The sequence below is a fragment of the Anomaloglossus baeobatrachus genome, chromosome 2 (assembly GCF_048569485.1).
Source record: "Anomaloglossus baeobatrachus isolate aAnoBae1 chromosome 2, aAnoBae1.hap1, whole genome shotgun sequence".
Taxonomy (NCBI): domain Eukaryota; kingdom Metazoa; phylum Chordata; class Amphibia; order Anura; family Aromobatidae; genus Anomaloglossus; species Anomaloglossus baeobatrachus.
The window spans coordinates 528,088,209-528,106,966 of NC_134354.1; the positions used below are offsets into that span (position 1 = coordinate 528,088,209).

Below are 18,758 nucleotides of genomic sequence, written 5' to 3' on the forward strand. Positions count from 1 at the left end.
GGATTGAATTTACCTTAGACCAATTTATAAGTTTCCTCCTTCCTGCTTTTGCACCAAAACTGAGGAGCCCGTGATGCACGGGAGGGTGTATAGGCAGAGGGGAGGGGTTACACTTTTTAAAGTGTAATACTTTGTGTGGCCTCCGGAGGCAGTAGCTATACACCCAATTGTCTGGGTCTCCCAATAGGAGCTAGAAGAAAAGGAATTTACGGTAAGTAAACAAAATTCCCTTCTTTTTTAAGATGAAACGTATTTCTGGCTGTTTAATAAGAGAACCTTTTGAGGAATATTCTAGTGTCATCAGGTTAAAGGGGGTCTAACTGTCTTGCAAAATTAAGTTATTGCATATATACAAACTCCTTAAATACAAGTGGACTACAATCCCCTTCCTGAAAATATCCCCTCAGAAAAAATGTCATTACCAAAAATACATAGACTTCTAGAGTACAATATTTGCTGGGTATTGCCCAGTTTCCTACGTGATGCGCAGATCTCTATAGCCATCACCACACAGTAAAGACCTTGGTGCCTGATACTATTGAATCTTCTTTCATTTCCGTTCCTGACATGGGTCTGGGGGGAGTTTGCGCCACAATCCATCGAAATGTGATTCATTGTTCTAGGAAGCATGTGTAAACCAACAATGGTAGAATATGTAATATATTTTGATTATTTTGTCCACAGATGAGGTGAAGACTCAACACCATTTATCAATGCAAGAGGATGTTTGGGATTTAGACTGGGATAATTATGAAATTCTTTATAAGAAATGGTTTGAAGTCCGTACAACTTTTAATATGTGAGTATCTGTAAAAGTTTCCTCCCATTTGTGTCCTTTGGGAAATTTATAATTTGAAGCCAATAAATACTTTTTAAAATTGCTGGGTATAATATAGGAGCTGATCTGTACCCAGGAGCGGCCACCAGACAGTGTGGGAGCAGTGGTGTCCTGCACGGTTTAGTTTTGCATTTGGTCGTTGCAATTGGTGGGAACACTTGACTCGTGGGGTGTCAGACCCCTACCAATCTGATCTCAATGACCCACCCTTGGGATAGAATATTCGTATTCTATTTGTGGAAAACCCTTTTAGGAATATTTTGCTAGATTTACATTTGGAAATTAAATGGCAACATTCATCCTGCTTCTTTTTCTTTGAACCTCCCTGTATACATGCCCATTTGGTTCTTCCTAGCATGCATATGACAAGGGGCTTAAACCTCTCTTAGGCATGGTTTAACTCAATGGGTATCTTCAAATAGGAGCGAGTCTGTAGTACCTGGGAGTGGCCACTGAATAGTGTGGAAACAGTGGTGTTCTGCTCTGTACAGGGTTTACAGCCAGTCTCTGCAATAACTGGGAACACTTGATTAGCTGGGTTCTCCTCGGACAGATACAGCACATCCATCCCATATTGATGGAATAGGTACCGGATCTGTGGTACCCGGCCGCAGCCACTATCACTTTGAACTGAGCTGTGCTGTCATGCTTTGGTTCGTCGGACGACACCAGGAACAGCTGAATCGCTGGGTTGTCGACTGTCAGACCCCCACCGATTACAAATTGATGGCCAATGCTAAAAATATGCCATCAATATAAAAATCCTGGAAGGATAGCCCATCTAATGTGTATGGCCACCACTGGTTTCGGGGCGGTGTCTACTTATCAGTTTCAGCTCATGTTTTATTTCACAGAAATGGAAATGGGACCTTTTGTATCTATGGTATCTATGCTGAAACCGACCTGTGTTTTATTTGTAGACCTGCTGCTGTGTTTGAGGTTGACACGGATCTTCAGAAAAATGTCCTTTCAGAAGTTAAGGCTGAGCTTATCTGGCCATCTATTGTCAGCTCATCCCGTCATGTGCACTTCCCCCTAACAAATACCAACTCCTCATCGGTAAGTGCAGCAGCTGTTTATTATGCTCATCCATTTCTCATATTCATTACCGAGCGCTTGGAAGTGTTGACGTGTTCCACTGTTTGAAACGGGCATTGTCCAAGATCAACTAGAATTATTTTTAGGATTTATGTACTTGTATTACGACATTCCAGTAAGAATCAACCCTGTCAAGTTAAGCATCAGAAAATTAATGGCTTGGTGATATGTTGCAACAGGAAGAAGAGATTGCACTAGAAAACCCTGCCGATTTATCAGTGTATGTCCAGATCCTGCCACTGGCACTTTATGCTAACATTTCCTTGGTGCTGGATAAGATATTAGATCGGTAAGTGCACGCTTCAGCATAAAAAATGTAGGTGGTTTCTGAAGATGTTTTTTCTGGTTAAGGTTTTTTAATATTCAAAATAACCAGTAAACCTCATTGCTTCTTAAAGCACCACTACAGTGTTAAGTTTTACTTCACTGCAGGAGTGGTGCTTTAAATCTAAGTCCCTGCCCCAGTGTTGTGCTAACCCTTGGGCATCTTCATTTGTTATCCACCTTACTCTGGTCTGTCTTTGTCAGTATATGACCTGCCGGCTGCTTCAGTGTTTCATGGAGCATGTCAGAGGTCACAACTCAATACAACTCTATGAGAGCCTCGTTCTGGCTCTCATAGAGTTGCATTGGGAACTTGTGACGCAATTTCTGACTTCTGAATAATCAGAAGTTACGGTTATAAGATGGCACTGTGAGACCGGAGTGACACCGAATAAAGGTGAAGCTACTGAAGGGGGGAGTATAAGACCGGGGGCAGGAGAATTAGATTTAAAGCACCCCTCCAGCACTATAAGAAAAAAAACAAAACCGCTGGAGTGGTACTTTAAACAGTATGTATAGTAACCCAAAGTGTATCATAAATTGATTGTTTTCATGTAAACTAAATCCTCATAGAGGATATGTGTATAGTTTGCAACCTCGCAGCCAGGCTCCGATTCATGCAGCTCGTGATTTGGGAAGCATGAACCGAAATATAGGTTTCCTTTAAAAGGTTATTCTCATATTACAAGATAGGAAGTGAATGATAGACAGTGAGAAATTAAGCACGTTTGTGATTTAATTGCTTTATTTAGTTGCCTCCATTGTTTTTATTGTTCTTTTTTAGCTTATAACTCTGTGCTGTCAGTAGAAGTGTCTGATCTTGCACATTGGTTATAAGAGCTTTCCTAGTGAGCTTTGTAAGCACTGCTCTGAAGCTGTCTGGGATCGCTGGAGCGCACTGTTAGCATCTGATCCAGGCCAATGTCCGCTGTACTGCTCTTTGGCTGTTGGGCTCTCATAAATTGGTCAATTTGTGTGCTAAATAGCATTTTAGTGTGTAGCAAATTTTTTTGATGACTGCTTCTTTGATGTGGCAAAGGCAATGTGCCTAAATTAGTAAACATCAGAGTGTGCACATTTCATTGCAGCAGTGCCACAATGCTGCTGGCCTGTACTGTATAAATCATGAGTGAACACACCCAAGCAGTCAGGAGGCTGGGGAGGGGTGTGCTCCAGAATTGATATGTTGGAGTAACTCCTTTTTAACCCCTTAACGACCACGGGCCGTAAAATTACATCCTAGCGGTCATAAGGTTATTGCCTGCGGTCTCTTGGCAGCAGCATGCTGCGATCGGCGCACATCTCAGCTGATTTTCACAGCTGAGATGTGTGCCTACTAGGCACGAGCAGAATCGTTATCTGCTCGTGCCGTTTAACCCCTGTAATGGCGCTGTCAATATGTGACAGCGCCATTATAAACGCAATCGCGGTAAAGTTTTACTTACCGCCCGATACCGGAAGTCACGTGACATGATCACGTGACTTCCGATGGTTGTCATGGTAGCACAGGGTCATGTGATGACTACTGTGCTAGACATAAACTACTTTCACTTTCGCTTTCCATGGAGGCCAGGGAAGCAGAAATTGCATGAATCTGCTGTTTACAGCTGTATAGCTGTGATCATCAGATAGATAAGAGCGATCGGATTGCTGATTGCAATAGCCCCCTAGGGGGACTAGTAAAATAAAAAAAAAAAAAAGTTTAAAAAAATTAAAAAAAAACATAAGTTCAAATCACCCCTCTTTCGCCCCATTGAAAATTAAAGGGTTAAAAAATAAAAAATATACACACATTTGGCATCGCCGCGTTCAGAAACGCCAGATCTATCAAAATATAAAATCAATTAATCTGATCAGTAAACGGCGTAGCGGCAAAAAAATTCCAAAAGCCAAAATGACGTTTTTTTTGTCCCCACAACTTTTGCGCAAAATGCAATAACAGGCGATCAAAACGTAACATCTGCGCAAAAGTGGTACCGTTAAAAACGTCAGCTTGAGTCGCAAAAAATAAGCAGTCACTGAGCCTCAGATCCCAAAAAATGAGAACGCTAGGAGTCACGGAATATGGCGTAAAACGTGCGACACTTTCTTCAGACAAACGTCCGAATTTTTTTTATCCCCCTTATATAAAAGTAAACCTATACATGTTTGGTGTCTACGAACTCGCACTGACCTGAGGCATCAAACCCACACATCAGTTTTACCATATAGTGAACAGAGTGAATAAAATATCTCAAAAACAATAGTGCTATCGCACTTTTTTTGCAATTTTTCGCATTTGGATTTTCTTTATCGTTCCTTTGGGAGACCCAGACCATGGGTGTTTAGCTTCTGCCTCCGGAGGACACACAAAGTACTACACTTAAAAGTGTAGCTCCTCCCTCTGAGCTTATACACCCCCTGGTAGCCAGTCCTAGCCAGTTTATTGCTTTGTGTCAGGAGGCATACATCCACACATGCATTCTCATCTGATTTGTTTGACTTTTGGAAAGAGTTTGAAGAAAAGCGGGTCCATGTCTGGACTCCCGGCATGTCCCTTCTCACCCCACTGTGTCGGCGGTGTTGTTAAGGTTGATTTACAAGGCTGCAGCCTTACATGCCGCACTCCTTCACCATCCCTTCTGGGCTCTGGCTTGAAGTGGGAGCCAGCACGGTCTCCATGCCTGGCAGGAGTCCGGTCTCCATCCACAGCCCCTTGAGGATTCTGTTGGACCGGAGCACTCATCCCCAGGGACATGGCCCTGCGTCTCAGCAGCTAAGTACCTGAGACGTTTATGTTGGGGGTGCCGGTTCTTTATTGTAAGGGGAAAGTATGCTGTATGTGATTGTTTTAACTTTTCCGGCGGGTTCTCTAGCTTTTGCCTGAGAACCGCGCCGATGGTGCCTGCTTGTCGGCCTCGCCGCTTAAATTTAGGCCCCGGCTTCGCCGGAGGCCTAGTTTCATTTTCCTGCCCTCGCATGTCACTCATGCAGAGGTACAGGTTCGGCTCCTCCCGGCGGCCGTTCTACACAGGGGAAGGACACTCCCCACTGCTGGGGCGTCCCTCCTTCCCTGCAGGTCTCTATAGCCCTCCAGTTCCCGCTCTTTTATAGGAACGCCCTCTTCTCAGGCAGAGTTCACTCTGCTCTGGGACATCTTGCATTCTGCATCTCTGCTGAGGTGCTGCGACTGGGGGACCGTGCTTCGGGATCTGGAGGGCACACAACACCGCGCTCAGCGGTCTGGTAAGCCACAGCCGGTCTCCAGTTGTGGACCTCTGTATATTCTCCCTGGGGTTCATTCTCTGCAAAGCCCCCACTCCAGCAGCATGTCTCACACAAGGACCAAGGCTCCAAAGCTTTATTCTGCATGCACTGCATGTAAGCTCCTGCTGCCTGAGCCGAGCATCTATCCACATTGTGATGTCTGCTCTAACTTGGCGGTGCCACAGCCTGGAGTCTCACCCCCAGTGGTCTCTCGGGCTGCTGCTGCACCTGTGATTGAACCCCCGGCCTGGGTAGAGTCCTTTTCTAGGTCCATATCCCAGTCATTTGCTGAGTCCATGGGGCTTTTGTCCAGGACTTTGATGAATATGCATCAGCCCCCCTCACAGGGTGCCTCTAATACTCTTGACAGAGGACTCCTATCCTCTGATCTCCGTCCATCGGAGCTCACGGAGGATTCATCATCTGATCCCAGACCCCGTCCTTCTAAGAGAAGGCGCAGGGTTTCCCCCCCCTCCCCATCCCACGGCTCTGTCTCAAGAGCTGACTCTCAAGATGAGGAGGATGCCCTCACTGGGGGCTCGGAGGCTATGTATCCCATCGATTTCTCTGAGGGTGACTCAGATCTTAGTGATTTGATTGCTTCTATTAATTCTATGCTGGATCTCAATCCGCCAGTGTCAGAGGAGCAACTCTCTTTGGCAGAAAAACATCAGTTTACCTCGCCTAAGAGAGTGAAGAGTGTGTTCTTTAACCACTCCAGTTTTCAGACCGCTGTGACCAAACCCAGGGCCTGCCCTGACAAACGCTTTCCAAAGCATGGTTCTGATGACCGGTTTCCATTTCCACCTGAGGGGGTCAAGGAGTGGTCTCACTCCCCAAAGGTAGACCCTCCGGTGTCTAGGCTATCAGCCCGGACCGTTGTGTCGGTGGCTGACGGCACCTCACTTAAGGATTCCACTGACCGTCAGATTGACCTTCTGGCCAAATCTGTGTATGAAGCTGCGGGGACCGCGTTTTCCCCGACTTTTGCAGCAGTGTGGGCTCTCAAAGCCATCTCTGCTTCTCTAGAGGAGATGCATTCCCTCACCAAGGAATCTATGCCTGAGATGGTTACCTTAACTGCTCAGGCTTCAGCTTTTTCATCCTATGCCATGTCTGCCATGCTAGAGGCTGCTCACCGCACTGCGGTGGCTTCAGCTAATTCTCTTGTTATCCGCAGGATTTTGTGGCTTCGAGAGTGGAAGGCAGATGCTTCTTCCAAGAAGTTTCTTGCTGGGCTCCCTTTTGCTGGTTCACGGCTGTTTGGTGAACAGCTGGATGAAATCATTAAAGAAGCTACTGGCGGGAAGAGTACTTCCATGCCACAAACCAAGACCAGGAAACCCGCCCAGGGTAGGAATCGATCGAGGTTTCGTTCCTTTCGTTCCTCCAACTGGTCATCCTCTAAGCCTTCCGCCTCGTCCGCTAACTCAGCCAAGGATCAGAAATCCAACTGGCGCCCAAAAGCGCGTCCGCAGAAGACCGCAGGAGGTTCTGCCACTAAGGCAGCTTCCTCATGACTCTCGGCCCGCTCCAGCCACGTCCTTAGTCGGTGGCAGGCTCTCCCACTTTGGCGACGCTTGGTTAAAGCAAGTCTCCGATCAGTGGGTGAGAGACATCATATCTCACGGCTACAGGATAGAATTCTCTTCCAGGCCTCCAAACAGATTTTTTCTCTCAACTCCCCCCTGCTCCAAGGCCGCCGCCTTCTCGCAGGCCGTGGCGTCCTTGCAGGCAAACGGAGTGATTGTCCCAGTTCCCGCTCAGGAACGGTTCAGAGGTTTTTACTCAAATCTCTTCCTAGTTCCAAAAAATGACGGTACCTTCCGGCCCATCCTGGATCTCAAGCTTCTCAACAAGCATGTCCGGGTGCGGCATTTTCGCATGGAGTCTCTGCGATCAGTCATTGCCTCTATGACCCAAGGGGAGTTCCTGGCGTCCATCGACATCAGAGATGCCTATCTACATGTGCCAATCGCAGTGTCACATCAGCGTTGGTTACGTTTTGCGATAGGAGAGGATCATTTCCAATTCGTGGCTCTCCCCTTCGGGTTAGCCACGGCCCCTCGGGTATTCACCAAGGTCATGGCGGCAGTGATTGCGGTCCTGCACCTCCAGGGGTTAGCAGTGCTTCCTTATCTGGACGACCTTCTGGTCAAGGGTACATCCAGCGCAGACTGTCAGCGGAGTGTTTCGCTCACTCTCGCCACCCTAGCCCAATTCGGGTGGATTGTCAATCTTCCCAAATCCACTCTGACTCCGACCCAGAGTCTCACGTACCTAGGGATGCAGTTCGAGACTTTGCCGGCACTTGTGAAGTTGCCCTTAGACAAACAGCTGTCACTCCGGTTGGCGGTGCGCTCTCTCCTGAGGCCCCGCCGTTATACCCTCAGGCGTCTGATGCAGGTGCTGGGTCAAATGGTGGCCTCCATGGAGGCGGTTCCCTTTGCCCAGTTCCATCTGCGTCCTCTGCAGCTGGACATTCTCCGCTGTTGGGACAAGCGGCCTTCCTCCTTACAGGGGTTAGTGGCTCTGTCGCCACGGACCAGGAGCTCTCTTCAGTGGTGGCTTCGACCCCTCTCCCTGTCCCAAGGGCGCTCCTTCCTGACTCCGTCCTGGGTGATTCTCACCACGGATGCCAGCCTATCCGGCTGGGGAGCGGTACATCTCCACCACAGAGCACAGGGCACTTGGACTCCGTCCGAGTCAGCCCTTTCAATCAATGTGCTGGAAACCAGAGCTGTGCTTCTAGCTCTCCTAGCCTTTCACCACCTGTTGGCGGGCAGGCACATTCGAGTCCAGTCAGAGAACGCGACAGCGGTTGCCTACATCAATCACCAAGGCGGGACACGCAGCCGCCTTGCAATATTGGAGGTCCAACGCATTCTTCAATGGGCGGAGGACTCCAAGTCCACCATATCCGCAGTCCACATCCCTGGCGTAGAAAACTGGGAGGCAGATTATCTCAGCCGTCAATCCGTGGACTGTGGCGAGTGGTCCCTGCACCCGGCAGTGTTTCAGTCAATCTGCCGCAAGTGGGGCACTCCGGACGTGGACCTAATGGCATCCCGTCACAACAACAAGGTTCCGGTTTACGTGGCTCGCTCCCACGATCCTCAGGCCTTCGCCGCGGACGCTCTGGTTCAAGACCGGTCCCAGTTTCGTCTGTCCTACGTGTTTCCCCCTCTAGCTCTCTTGCCGAGAGTCCTGCGCAAGATCAGAATGGAGGGCCGTCGGGTCATCCTCATTGCACCGGACTGGCCCAGGCGAGCTTGGTATCCGGACCTGCTCCAACTGTCCGTGGAGATGCCGTGGCATCTTCCGGACCGTCCAGACCTGCTCTCGCAAGGTCCGTTTTTCCGCCCGAATTCTGCGGCACTCAAATTGACGGCGTGGCTCTGGAGTCCTGGATTTTGACGGCTTCTGGTATTCCTCCTGAAGTCATCTCCACTATGACTCTGGCCCGTAAGTCTTCCTCCGTCAAGATCTATCACAGGACTTGGAAAATTTTCCTGTCCTGGTGTCGCTCTTCCGGCCATTCTCCTTGGCCATTCTCGTTGCCGACCCTTCTGTCTTTTTTACAGTCCGGTCTGCAGCTAAGGACTGTCCCTCAGCTCTCTCAAGGGACAAGTCTCAGCTCTATCAGTGCTGTTCCAGCGGCGTCTCGCCCGGCTGGCTCAGGTCCGCACCTTCATGCAAGGTGCGTCTCACATCATTCCGCCTTATCGGCGGCCCTTGGATCCCTGGGACCTTAACTTGGTCCTCACGGTATTGCAGAAACCCCCTTTCGAGCCCCTTAGGGAGGTTTCTTTGTATCGTCTTTCTCAAAAGGTGGCCTTTCTAGTTGCCATAACTTCTCTCAGGAGAGTCTCTGATTTGGCTGCGCTCTCCTCGGAGTCACCTTTTTTGGTTTTTCACCAAGACAAGGTAGTTCTCCGTCCGACCCCGGACTTTCTTCCTAAGGTGGTCTCTCCCTTCCACCTTAACCAGGATATTTCCTTGCCTTCCTTCTGTCCGGCCCCTGTTCATCGCTTTGAGAAAGCGCTGCATACTCTAGATCTGGTGCGTGCTCTCTGGATCTATGTGTCTCGCACCGCTGCGCTTAGGCGGTGCACCTCTCTTTTGTGCTAACCACAGGGCGGCGCAAGGGTCTCTCTGCTTCTAAGCCGACCTTGGCCCGTTGGATTAGATCGACCATTTCGGACGCCTACCAGAGTACTCAGGTGCCTCCCCCGCCGGGGATCAAAGCACACTCGACCAGAGCTAGCGGTGCCTCTTTGGCTTTTAGGCACCAGGCTACGGCTCAACAAGTCTGTCAGGCTGCCACTTTGACTAGCCTGCATACCTTTTCGAAGCACTACCAAGTGCATGCTCATGCTTCGGCATATGCGAGCTTGGGCAGACGCATCCTTCAGGCGGCTGTCGCCCACTTGTGAAGTTAGGCTCCGCCTACTTCTTAGTTTTTTTTGTTTATTCCCACCCAGGGACAGCTTTGGAACGTCCCATGGTCTGGGTCTCCCAAAGGAACGATAAAGAAAAAGAGAATTTTGTTACTTACCGTAAATTCTTTTTCTTATAGTTCCGTATTGGGAGACCCAGCTCCCTCCCTGTTGCCTGTTGGCAATTTTCTTGTTCCGTGTGTTATCACCGGCTGTTGTCGTGGACAGAGTCTCCGGTTGTTCCGGTTCTTACTCGGTTCTACTTGTGGGTGGCTATTCTCCTTCAGCTTTTGCACTAAACTGGCTAGGACTGGCTACCAGGGGGTGTATAATCTCAGAGGGAGGAGCTACACTTTTAAGTGTAGTACTTTGTGTGTCCTCCGGAGGCAGAAGCTAAACACTCATGGTCTGGGTCTCCCGATACGGAACTATAAGAAAAAGAATTTACGGTAAGTAACAAAATTCTCTCTTTTTTTGCCATTTTCCAGTACACTATATGGTAAAACCTATGGTTTCATTGAAAAGTACAGCTCGTTCCGCAAAAAAATGAGCCCTCACATGACGATATTGACTGAAAAATAAAAAAGTTACGTCTCTCAGAAAAAGAATGGCGAAAAAAACAACAACCGGAAAGCAAAAAATCGTCCGGTCGTGAAGGGGTTAAAGGGTTTCTCCAAGAAGTAATCCAGGATGCCTGCCCTTACCTATGCCAGACTGCAACCTGTCCTATGCATGCATTGAAGAAATGCTGCTTCAGGCAGATGTCTCTAAGATACTATAGCAAGTTCCTTTCAGGCAGCGATGGAGGCGCGATATTGATGCTTCTCCATCGATCAGCCTCTGCAAGGGTTATAATTGGACACTGGCCAGAAGGAAAAAGGCCTGTGCTGCTCTTCTGATGGTTTACAGCAGAGCATAGTCCTCCCGCAGAAGAACAGGCTTTTTCCTCCTGATGGCGTGTCCACTTGTAAACTTGTCAGATGGACTGAGCGGATAAGTTATGCTTGTTCATGATACTGATCACAAGCCTGTGTGCCAGGGATAGGATGCAGCCTGAAGTAGCTGAGGGTAACCATATTTAATTCCTTATTGGAGAACACCTTAATGACTACTTTCATTATTTGTTTTGTCCATTGCAGCACCCCAATACAAACGTTCCCATCAATGTATTGTATTTGATACTACAACGTAAGCAGTGCTTACTGAGGAATCATTCCTGTGTGTACCTAGTGAGGTTGTGAGACGCGTTTCTCATAGGTCTTGTGACTTTATAAAATACAGCAAACATAATATATTTAAAGATTCTGCTAGTGAGAGCCAACACAGTAGTTGAGAAATCTGCTGTTTTGGCATCTTGTGTTCAAATTGTGTCTGCAGTTCTCAATGTTGTCTCCTTTCTCAGGTTTAATATTAGTAAGTCGCTGGATATAGATCTGAAGACACTTGAATTCAAAGTATTTAGAAATAATGTAAGTATGCGGGTGTATATTGTTACAGACGCTGATTCATTACATTGGCGTTTTTTGTTTTTAAGTTATGAAACCAAAAATGCAACACATTGTTCAACTTTCTGATGAAACACTTGCATAAATGCCTGCTGGGCTTGTGCACATGTTTTAGTATTTGCAGGAGGTTTTTCTACTGCACAAAACAATGTTGACCTGAAAAACACTGTATAATACATGCTAATTTTTGCTGCATGTTTGTCACACATTTACTTGTTTGTTTTTTGGGTTTTTTTTGTTCCCATTCATTTTAATGGGCGAAAAACATGGCAAAAATGGTGGAAGAATTGATTTGCTGCAGATTAAAAAAAAAAAAAAAAACACTTTATTTCAAATCTGCAAATAAAAAAAAATAAGCTTCGTGTGCATGCAGAAATCTCATTCACTTTGCTGGTACTGTAAACCGCTGTGTCTTTTTCAGTAGCGATATTGTGTATATAGCGGTGTGTGTGTCTGTTCCATAAATATCAATACAAGCAGCTGTCATTAACTACTGACCAGTCTTTGTTCTAAGCTTACCCATAGAGGCACAGAAAGCTGCTTTCAGTGTGTGCCATGCTATAAAATATTCACATTTAGGTATAAGCCAGGGACGAACTGAAGAGGCTGGTATACTTACGCTGAAAATCCATGTCATGGCTGTGAAATCCTGATCTTCAGATATGCATATTCTATGCTTCCTATTGCTGGACACGCAAAGTGCTCAATTGAATATTGGGCAGTAAAACTTTCAAAAAAGCACAGCCGTTCTGACATCCATTTTAAAAGTGAGTCACCAGCCTCATTAGGTCTAAAACAGGTCTTTAACACCATATACAGATTGTATTCTGGTGATGGATAACCCCTTTAAGAGAACCTGTAAGCACCTTTTACATATGGAACAAGTCACATGGCTGTCATTACACGTGGAACTAATGATACACTTTTTGGAGAGTTATAAAATGTGATTCAGGAGAAATCTAGCGTAGAAGTCAAATCAGGTAGGAGGTACACTGAGGACGTCTGCACTTGGAAGAAGCAGTTCTGTGCTCACAGGCACTCAGTGCACTTACAGCCTCATTTACTAGAGCTCTTCTGACAAGACTTAAAGGGAACCTGTCAGGTCCAATATGCACCCAGAACCTCGAGCAGTTCTGGGTGCATATTTTTAATAGTCTATAAATAGTTGATCAGCTCACCAGATCCAAAGTTCATTCAACGTCCTGCAGGATAAGGTGTGGTGCTCGGACAAAGATCTCTGGGCCAACTCCCAGGTAACAGACTAGTGTACTTAACTCCCAAGTGTCCGGCATCCAACAAGAATAAAGAACGAAGGGGACTGTTCACACCAAAGGGATATTTTCCGTAGCTTTTATTCACATTAACAGCATTGCTAACGCGTTTCAAGCTGACAGTAGCTCTTAGTCAGAGCATAATGCTACGACTAAGAGCTACTGTCAGCGATGCTTTTAATGTGAATAAAAGCTACGGAAAATATCCCTTTGGTGTGAACAGTCTTCTTCGTTTTATATTCTTGTTGGATGCCGGACACTTGGGAGTTAAGTATACTAGCATATTTTTAATCCCTGCCTAACCGTCCCTGTATACACTAGTTATAGATAAAGAGATCTTTAGAAAAAGTATTTCTAAAGATCTTTTACCGTATGCTAATGAGCGAGGGAACTAGTACCCTGGGCGTTAGTTCCCCTGGCTAGTCTGCTCCATTAGCATGTTAGTATGCCTCTGTGGGCTCCTGTGGGTGTGCTAACATGCTAATAAATACACAGCGTCGCAAGATGATCTCTCTCACCTCTCCGCCGCCATCGCGTCCGACGATGGATTTTGGCTCCGTGTGCATGACCACAAAGCTTTGGTCATGCGCACTACTTCAGTTTGAAGCCAGGACGCGTACGCCCGCCTTCATACTGCGCATGACCCAAGCCAAAATCCAGTGTCGTTCGGCAATGGCAGCGGAGAGGTGAGTGAGATCATCCTGTGACGCTGCATATTTATTAGCATGTTAGCACACCCACAGGAGCCCATAGGGACATACTAACATTCTAATGGAGCCCACTAGCCAGGGGAACTAACGCCCAGGGTACTAGTCCCCTCGCTCATTAGCATACGGTAAAAGATCTTTAGAAATACTTTTTCTAAAGCTCTCCTTATATATGCTAGTGTATACAGAGACAGTTAGGGTACCATCTCACTAAACGACGTACCAGCGATTCCGACCACAATATGACCTGGTCAGGATCGCTGGTGCGTCGATGCATGGTCACTGGTGAGCTGTCAATGAGGCAGATCTCACCAGCGACCAGTGACCAGCCACCAGCGACTCGTGGAAACGATGCTGCGCTTGGTAACGAAGGTAAATATCGGGTAACTAAGCAAAATGCTTTGCTTGGTTACCTGATATTTACTTTGGTTACCAGCGCACATTGCTTAGCGCTGGCTCCCTGCACTCGTAGCTAGGGTACACATCAGGTTACTAAGCAAAGCGCTTTGCTTAGTTACCCGATGTGTACTCTGGCTATGTGTGCAGGGAGCCAGCACTGGCATCCTGAGAGCGGCGTACGCTAGTAACCAAGGTAAATATCTGGTAACCAAGCAAAGCGCTTCGCTTGGTTACCCGATGTATACCTTGGTTACCAGCGTCCGCAGAAGCCGTCTCCCTGCACATTCAGATCGTTGCTCTCTCGCTGTCAAACACAGCGATGTGTGCTTCACAGCGGGAAAGCAATGAGCAAAAAATGAACTAGCACTGTGTGTAACGAGCAGCGATTTCACAGCAGGGGCCAGATCGCTGCTTAGTGTCACACACAGCGAGATTGCTGATGAGGACACTGATACGTCACAGAACCTGTGACTCCGCAGCGATATCGCTAGCGATCTCGCTATGTGAGAAGTACCCCTTAGGCAGGGATTAGCAATATGCATCCAGAACTGCTCGTGGCTCTGGGTGCATATTGTACCTGACAGATTCCCTTTAAAAGAAGAAGATAAAGGAACATGCACAGCTAGACAGGTCCCATTTACATTTTCTGCATATTTTCATGGCACTCTTGAGTTTCAATAGCAAAGTGTCAGTTTCTGGGGTTCAGTGCCACATTACACCCCTGACCTGCCATAGGGCATATGTATACTTGTATGGTGCTTTACTGATCCCCATCTGCTTTTCCATTACCCGCATACTGATTGAAATGTTTATGTGTGATGGCTAATAATCTTCTGTAGACAGTTTTCCTACTCTATAATTCTAACTGGTGAGACACCTCCATTGTTTGCAAATGAGATTTACAGATGACTGCATGACTTTGTGCCAAATTATCTGTTCAATAAATGTTTACTTTTTTTTCTTCTTTTTTTTTGTGTATTGTAAAAGGTGCAGCCTGTACTGAGCAGTCCTAGCTTTGCAGAAGGACTGTCCCGTCAATCTATTCTTAATATTATTCTTAAGCCTGGAGAGAAAAAAAGCATCAAAGTTAGATTTACTCCAGTGCTAAACAAAACTGTATCTTCATTACTTGTAGTCAGGTGAGTATATATGGGAAGTAGGATTGTTATTGCTAGAAGGTTTAACCTTCCAATTCTTTGCAATTCATTATCCTCATTCTGTTTGTATTTTTGGCATTTTTAGCTGTACTGCTAGCACATATTTTGTTTCGGTTGCTTTTTCTTTTTAAGGCTACATGCTCACGCTGTGTTTTTTTGCTGCGTTTTTGCTGCAGTTTTGTTGCCCAGAACTTTGACATTTGACTTCCCAGCAAAGTCTATGAGAAGTCAGATTTGCTATGCGCACATTGCAGTTTACTTGTCAGTTCTTTGTCAAAAGTTTGTGACAAAAAAATTGCACATTGTTCATTCTTACTGCGTTTTTGTCAACATTTGTCACGTCATGTTGTGAAAAACGCAGCGAAAACGCAGCAAAAACGTTCCTATAATTACAAGCATTTTTGTGACATTTTTTATGCCCTCTCTGACCAGGTGCAGTTTTGGCTGCAGTTTGTGAACACAAACAGATGTAGCCTTTAATGCTTCTTTTTATTTTTACTGCTAAATGTAGATTAATATCGTGCCCACAACAATTGTCCTGGCCCCCTCTGTTACCTCTGTTTATAAGAACTGCAAAATCTCACAATCCCTAGTGAGTGGTTTTCCTTAGTAATGGTGACTGTACATCGGATACTGTTTACTAGTGCATACTAACGTGCTCTGGTTTCAGTTCTGCATTGCCATCTAAAATACCAGGGTGCTTTTCATGGTTTAAATAGTCTTGTTCCATTTACTTAGCTGGGTGCTTATTAATGGTTTGTAAATTCCTTCTGACTTTTTGCTTTACATATGCCTTGCAGAAACAATTTAACGGTCATTGATGTAATAGCGGTGAAAGGGCAAGGAGCAAATGAGAACATTAAGTTTGGTGGAAAACCCCCGGGTCCAGGGAGCTTCTTGAGGTTTAAAATTACAGAAGCCTTTCTGAAAGACTGCTCCGACAGTAAGTTATACATTCTCTCCTGGCACATTGTCACACTCACATGCAGGCATTAATCAAATGTCATCTAAGCTCATAGTGGTTACCAAAAACACAATACAGTGTAAGAAATTGTAATCCTTAGTGTATTTACTGTGGACTGGAAGAGGAGGAGCCATTCCTCCTTGTGGCACGTGTTGGCCAGTAGTGGCAGAATTGTCCAACAAATGGTTAACTTTCATGTGTTTCTATGAATGTGATGGCTTAGACTTCTTTGTATTTCTTCTCATTCAGAAATAAAGCCCAGAGAGCCAAACTTCACTCTTAAAAGAACATTCAAGATTGAGAACACAGGGCAGCTTCAAGTCACAGTTAAAAGCATGGAAATCAGCGGGTATTCCTGTGAAGGATACGGATTCAAGATATTAAATTGTCAGGAGTTTGCACTAGGCCCCAATTCTTCCAAGGAAATTATTATATTGTAAGTCAAATGTTTGCTGTTTTGTAACCTTTGCTGAGCAGAACCAACAAGCTCCTTCAGAAAGCATGTAGATCTAACATTACAGATCAATTAGCTTTAGGCTCTGTGCGCACTGGGAAATGGAATTTTCTTGTGAAAATTCCGCATGCTCTCAAAGATTACCGCACCCGCTGTAAAAAACCGCGGGAAACCGCACCCGAAAACCGCATGCGGTTTGCCGCGGTTTTACCGCGGTATTATTCGCGGTATTGCCGCGGTTTTGCCGCGTGCGGGTTGGGATGTGCTTTATTGCATTCAATGCAATAAAGCACATTGAAGGAAAAAAAAAAAAAAAAAAAAAAGTCATTTAATTCTGAGATAGTAGATAGACAGAAGAATAGATAGAGGGAGAGATAGATAGACAGACAGATAGATAGATAGAGGGATAGATAGAGGGATAGAGGACAGATCGCTGCATTTCCCACGGTCGGCAGTGAGTTCACATTACCGGCCGTGGGAAATGACCGGTAATTACCTCTGCTGTCTGCTGCATTCAGCCTGTGTCTGTGACAGTCGCGGCTGGATGTCAGCAGTGCAGGACGCTGGAGTCGGACCTGTGGATTACGCCGGAGCTTTGTTTGGGAGGGGTTAATAAAATGGTGAACGAGGCTTGTTGGTTTTATTTAAAATAAAGGATTTTTCTGTGTCTGGTTTTTTCACTTTACTTACGGGTTGATCATGTCAGCTGTCACATAGACGCTGCCATGATCAAGCCTGGGGTTAATGGCGGTGGTCCCCCACCAACATTAACCCCTTGTATTACCTTGCCACCACTGCTACACGGTGGCAAGAAGAGCCGAGGACACACCGGTGCTGCCGCATATTGCATGCGACAGTGCCGGGGCAGCTGCGGCTGATATTCTCGGCTGCCGGAGGGGGAGTGAGGCGGGGGACATTACCCCTGCCCCTCTCCCTCCCCAGCCTGAGAATACCGGGCCGCCGCTGTGTGCTTACCTCGGCTGGACGGTAAATATGCAGCGGAGCCCACGTTCTTTTTTTTCTATATTTCCGTTTTCTTTCTATGTGTGTTCTATGTGTCTGTGTCTGTGTGTTCTATGTCTGTGATGTGTTCTGTGTCTGTGATGTGTGTGTGTTTACTCTCTGCTTTGCTTCCTCTTCCTGTAATGACATCACTTCCCTGCAAAACCGCAGGCAAGCGATGTACATTACCGGAGGTAAACCGCGAAATACCGCAGGGAATAACGCAGGAAAACGCAGTGAACCGCACAGAATTTGCTGCCTGCGTTATTCCCTGCGGGATTTCATGATTAACATTGAGTCAATGGAGGGAAATCCCGCAGCGATGTGCGGAAAAGAAGTGACATGCACTTGTTTTTGCTGCGGGATTTCCGCAGCAAAACATGCAGCTGTCAAATTCCGCCCAGTGCGCACAGGATTTTTTTTTCTCCATAGGATTTGCTGGTGATTCACTGCAGAGATGTTATGAACATTTTCTGCAGCGAAACATGCAGCAAATCCGCGAAAAATCCGCGGCAAAATCCGGTAAGTGCGCACATAGCCTTATAATGTAATATGTACTAGTAGATATACAAGCTTGCATTGTGAGTAGATGGAATACTGAATATATGTACAGAAGGCATTTTCTTTTCACTCCCTCGCCCTCTTCGTTCTCCATTCCTTTATATTTTGGTCATTGGGCCCTTAGCTGAGGCTCTGAGAATTAACCCACAGTGGACACAGTCTATGAATGGGCTCCTGTCAATTCAAAAAATCCCTATATGTGGATGTGGATGATCCACATATGAAAGATCTCAATCTTAGGAAATGTTTAGATTTGTTTCTTTAAAGTCACTTTTTCTACATCTATCATGGCTAACCCACATCAGCTCACTCATATTTGGTCACCTTATTAGTGCAGCAATACCAGGATACCCACCATACACTGGGCTTTGGAAAGGGGGTTCTAGTTCTATTTTGAGGATGGAGCATCTGGTGGCAAAGTTCGAGGACCCAAGCAGTTGCTTGACACTCTGGTTTTACTTTCAGGAACCTGCCGGAGAGAAAAAATGAGTAAAGAGCCAAATAGCACCTCTCATTTACTTTCTTCTTTTCTTTTTGCCCATATTTCACCTTTCCATACCCCCTCATCTTTGCTTCGATTAGATTTTACCCTTGATCCCAGATGGGCACTGTCTGTGAGATGGAAAAGCCTGCTTGCCACAGAGAGATGTTTATGCTTGGCGCACGTTTTTTTCTTCTGCGTGACAAACTTTGTGGGATCCCTTTTTTCCCTTGTAGGCTTTATATAATAACACATTCTCCAAAGACAATCACAATACTGAACAGCTTGACTATTCTTCACAGATATGGTTTA

At 46.2% G+C, this 18,758-nt stretch overlaps 1 protein-coding gene across 5 annotated transcripts in view; it reads left to right on the plus strand.

Annotated features, from left to right (window-relative positions):
- TMEM131 (transmembrane protein 131) overlaps window positions 1-18,758 on the plus strand; it is a 252,048-nt gene that overhangs the window by 163,889 nt on the left and 69,401 nt on the right. For all 5 annotated transcript variants that reach the window (XM_075336598.1, XM_075336600.1, XM_075336599.1 and 2 more), the window contains exons 22-28: window positions 685-799; window positions 1,759-1,897; window positions 2,116-2,225; window positions 11,348-11,414; window positions 14,815-14,966; window positions 15,785-15,927; window positions 16,198-16,384. In XM_075336598.1, the coding sequence (XP_075192713.1) occupies window positions 685-799; window positions 1,759-1,897; window positions 2,116-2,225; window positions 11,348-11,414; window positions 14,815-14,966; window positions 15,785-15,927; window positions 16,198-16,384 (913 nt within the window). The remainder of the gene's footprint in view (window positions 1-684; window positions 800-1,758; window positions 1,898-2,115; window positions 2,226-11,347; window positions 11,415-14,814; window positions 14,967-15,784; window positions 15,928-16,197; window positions 16,385-18,758) is intronic.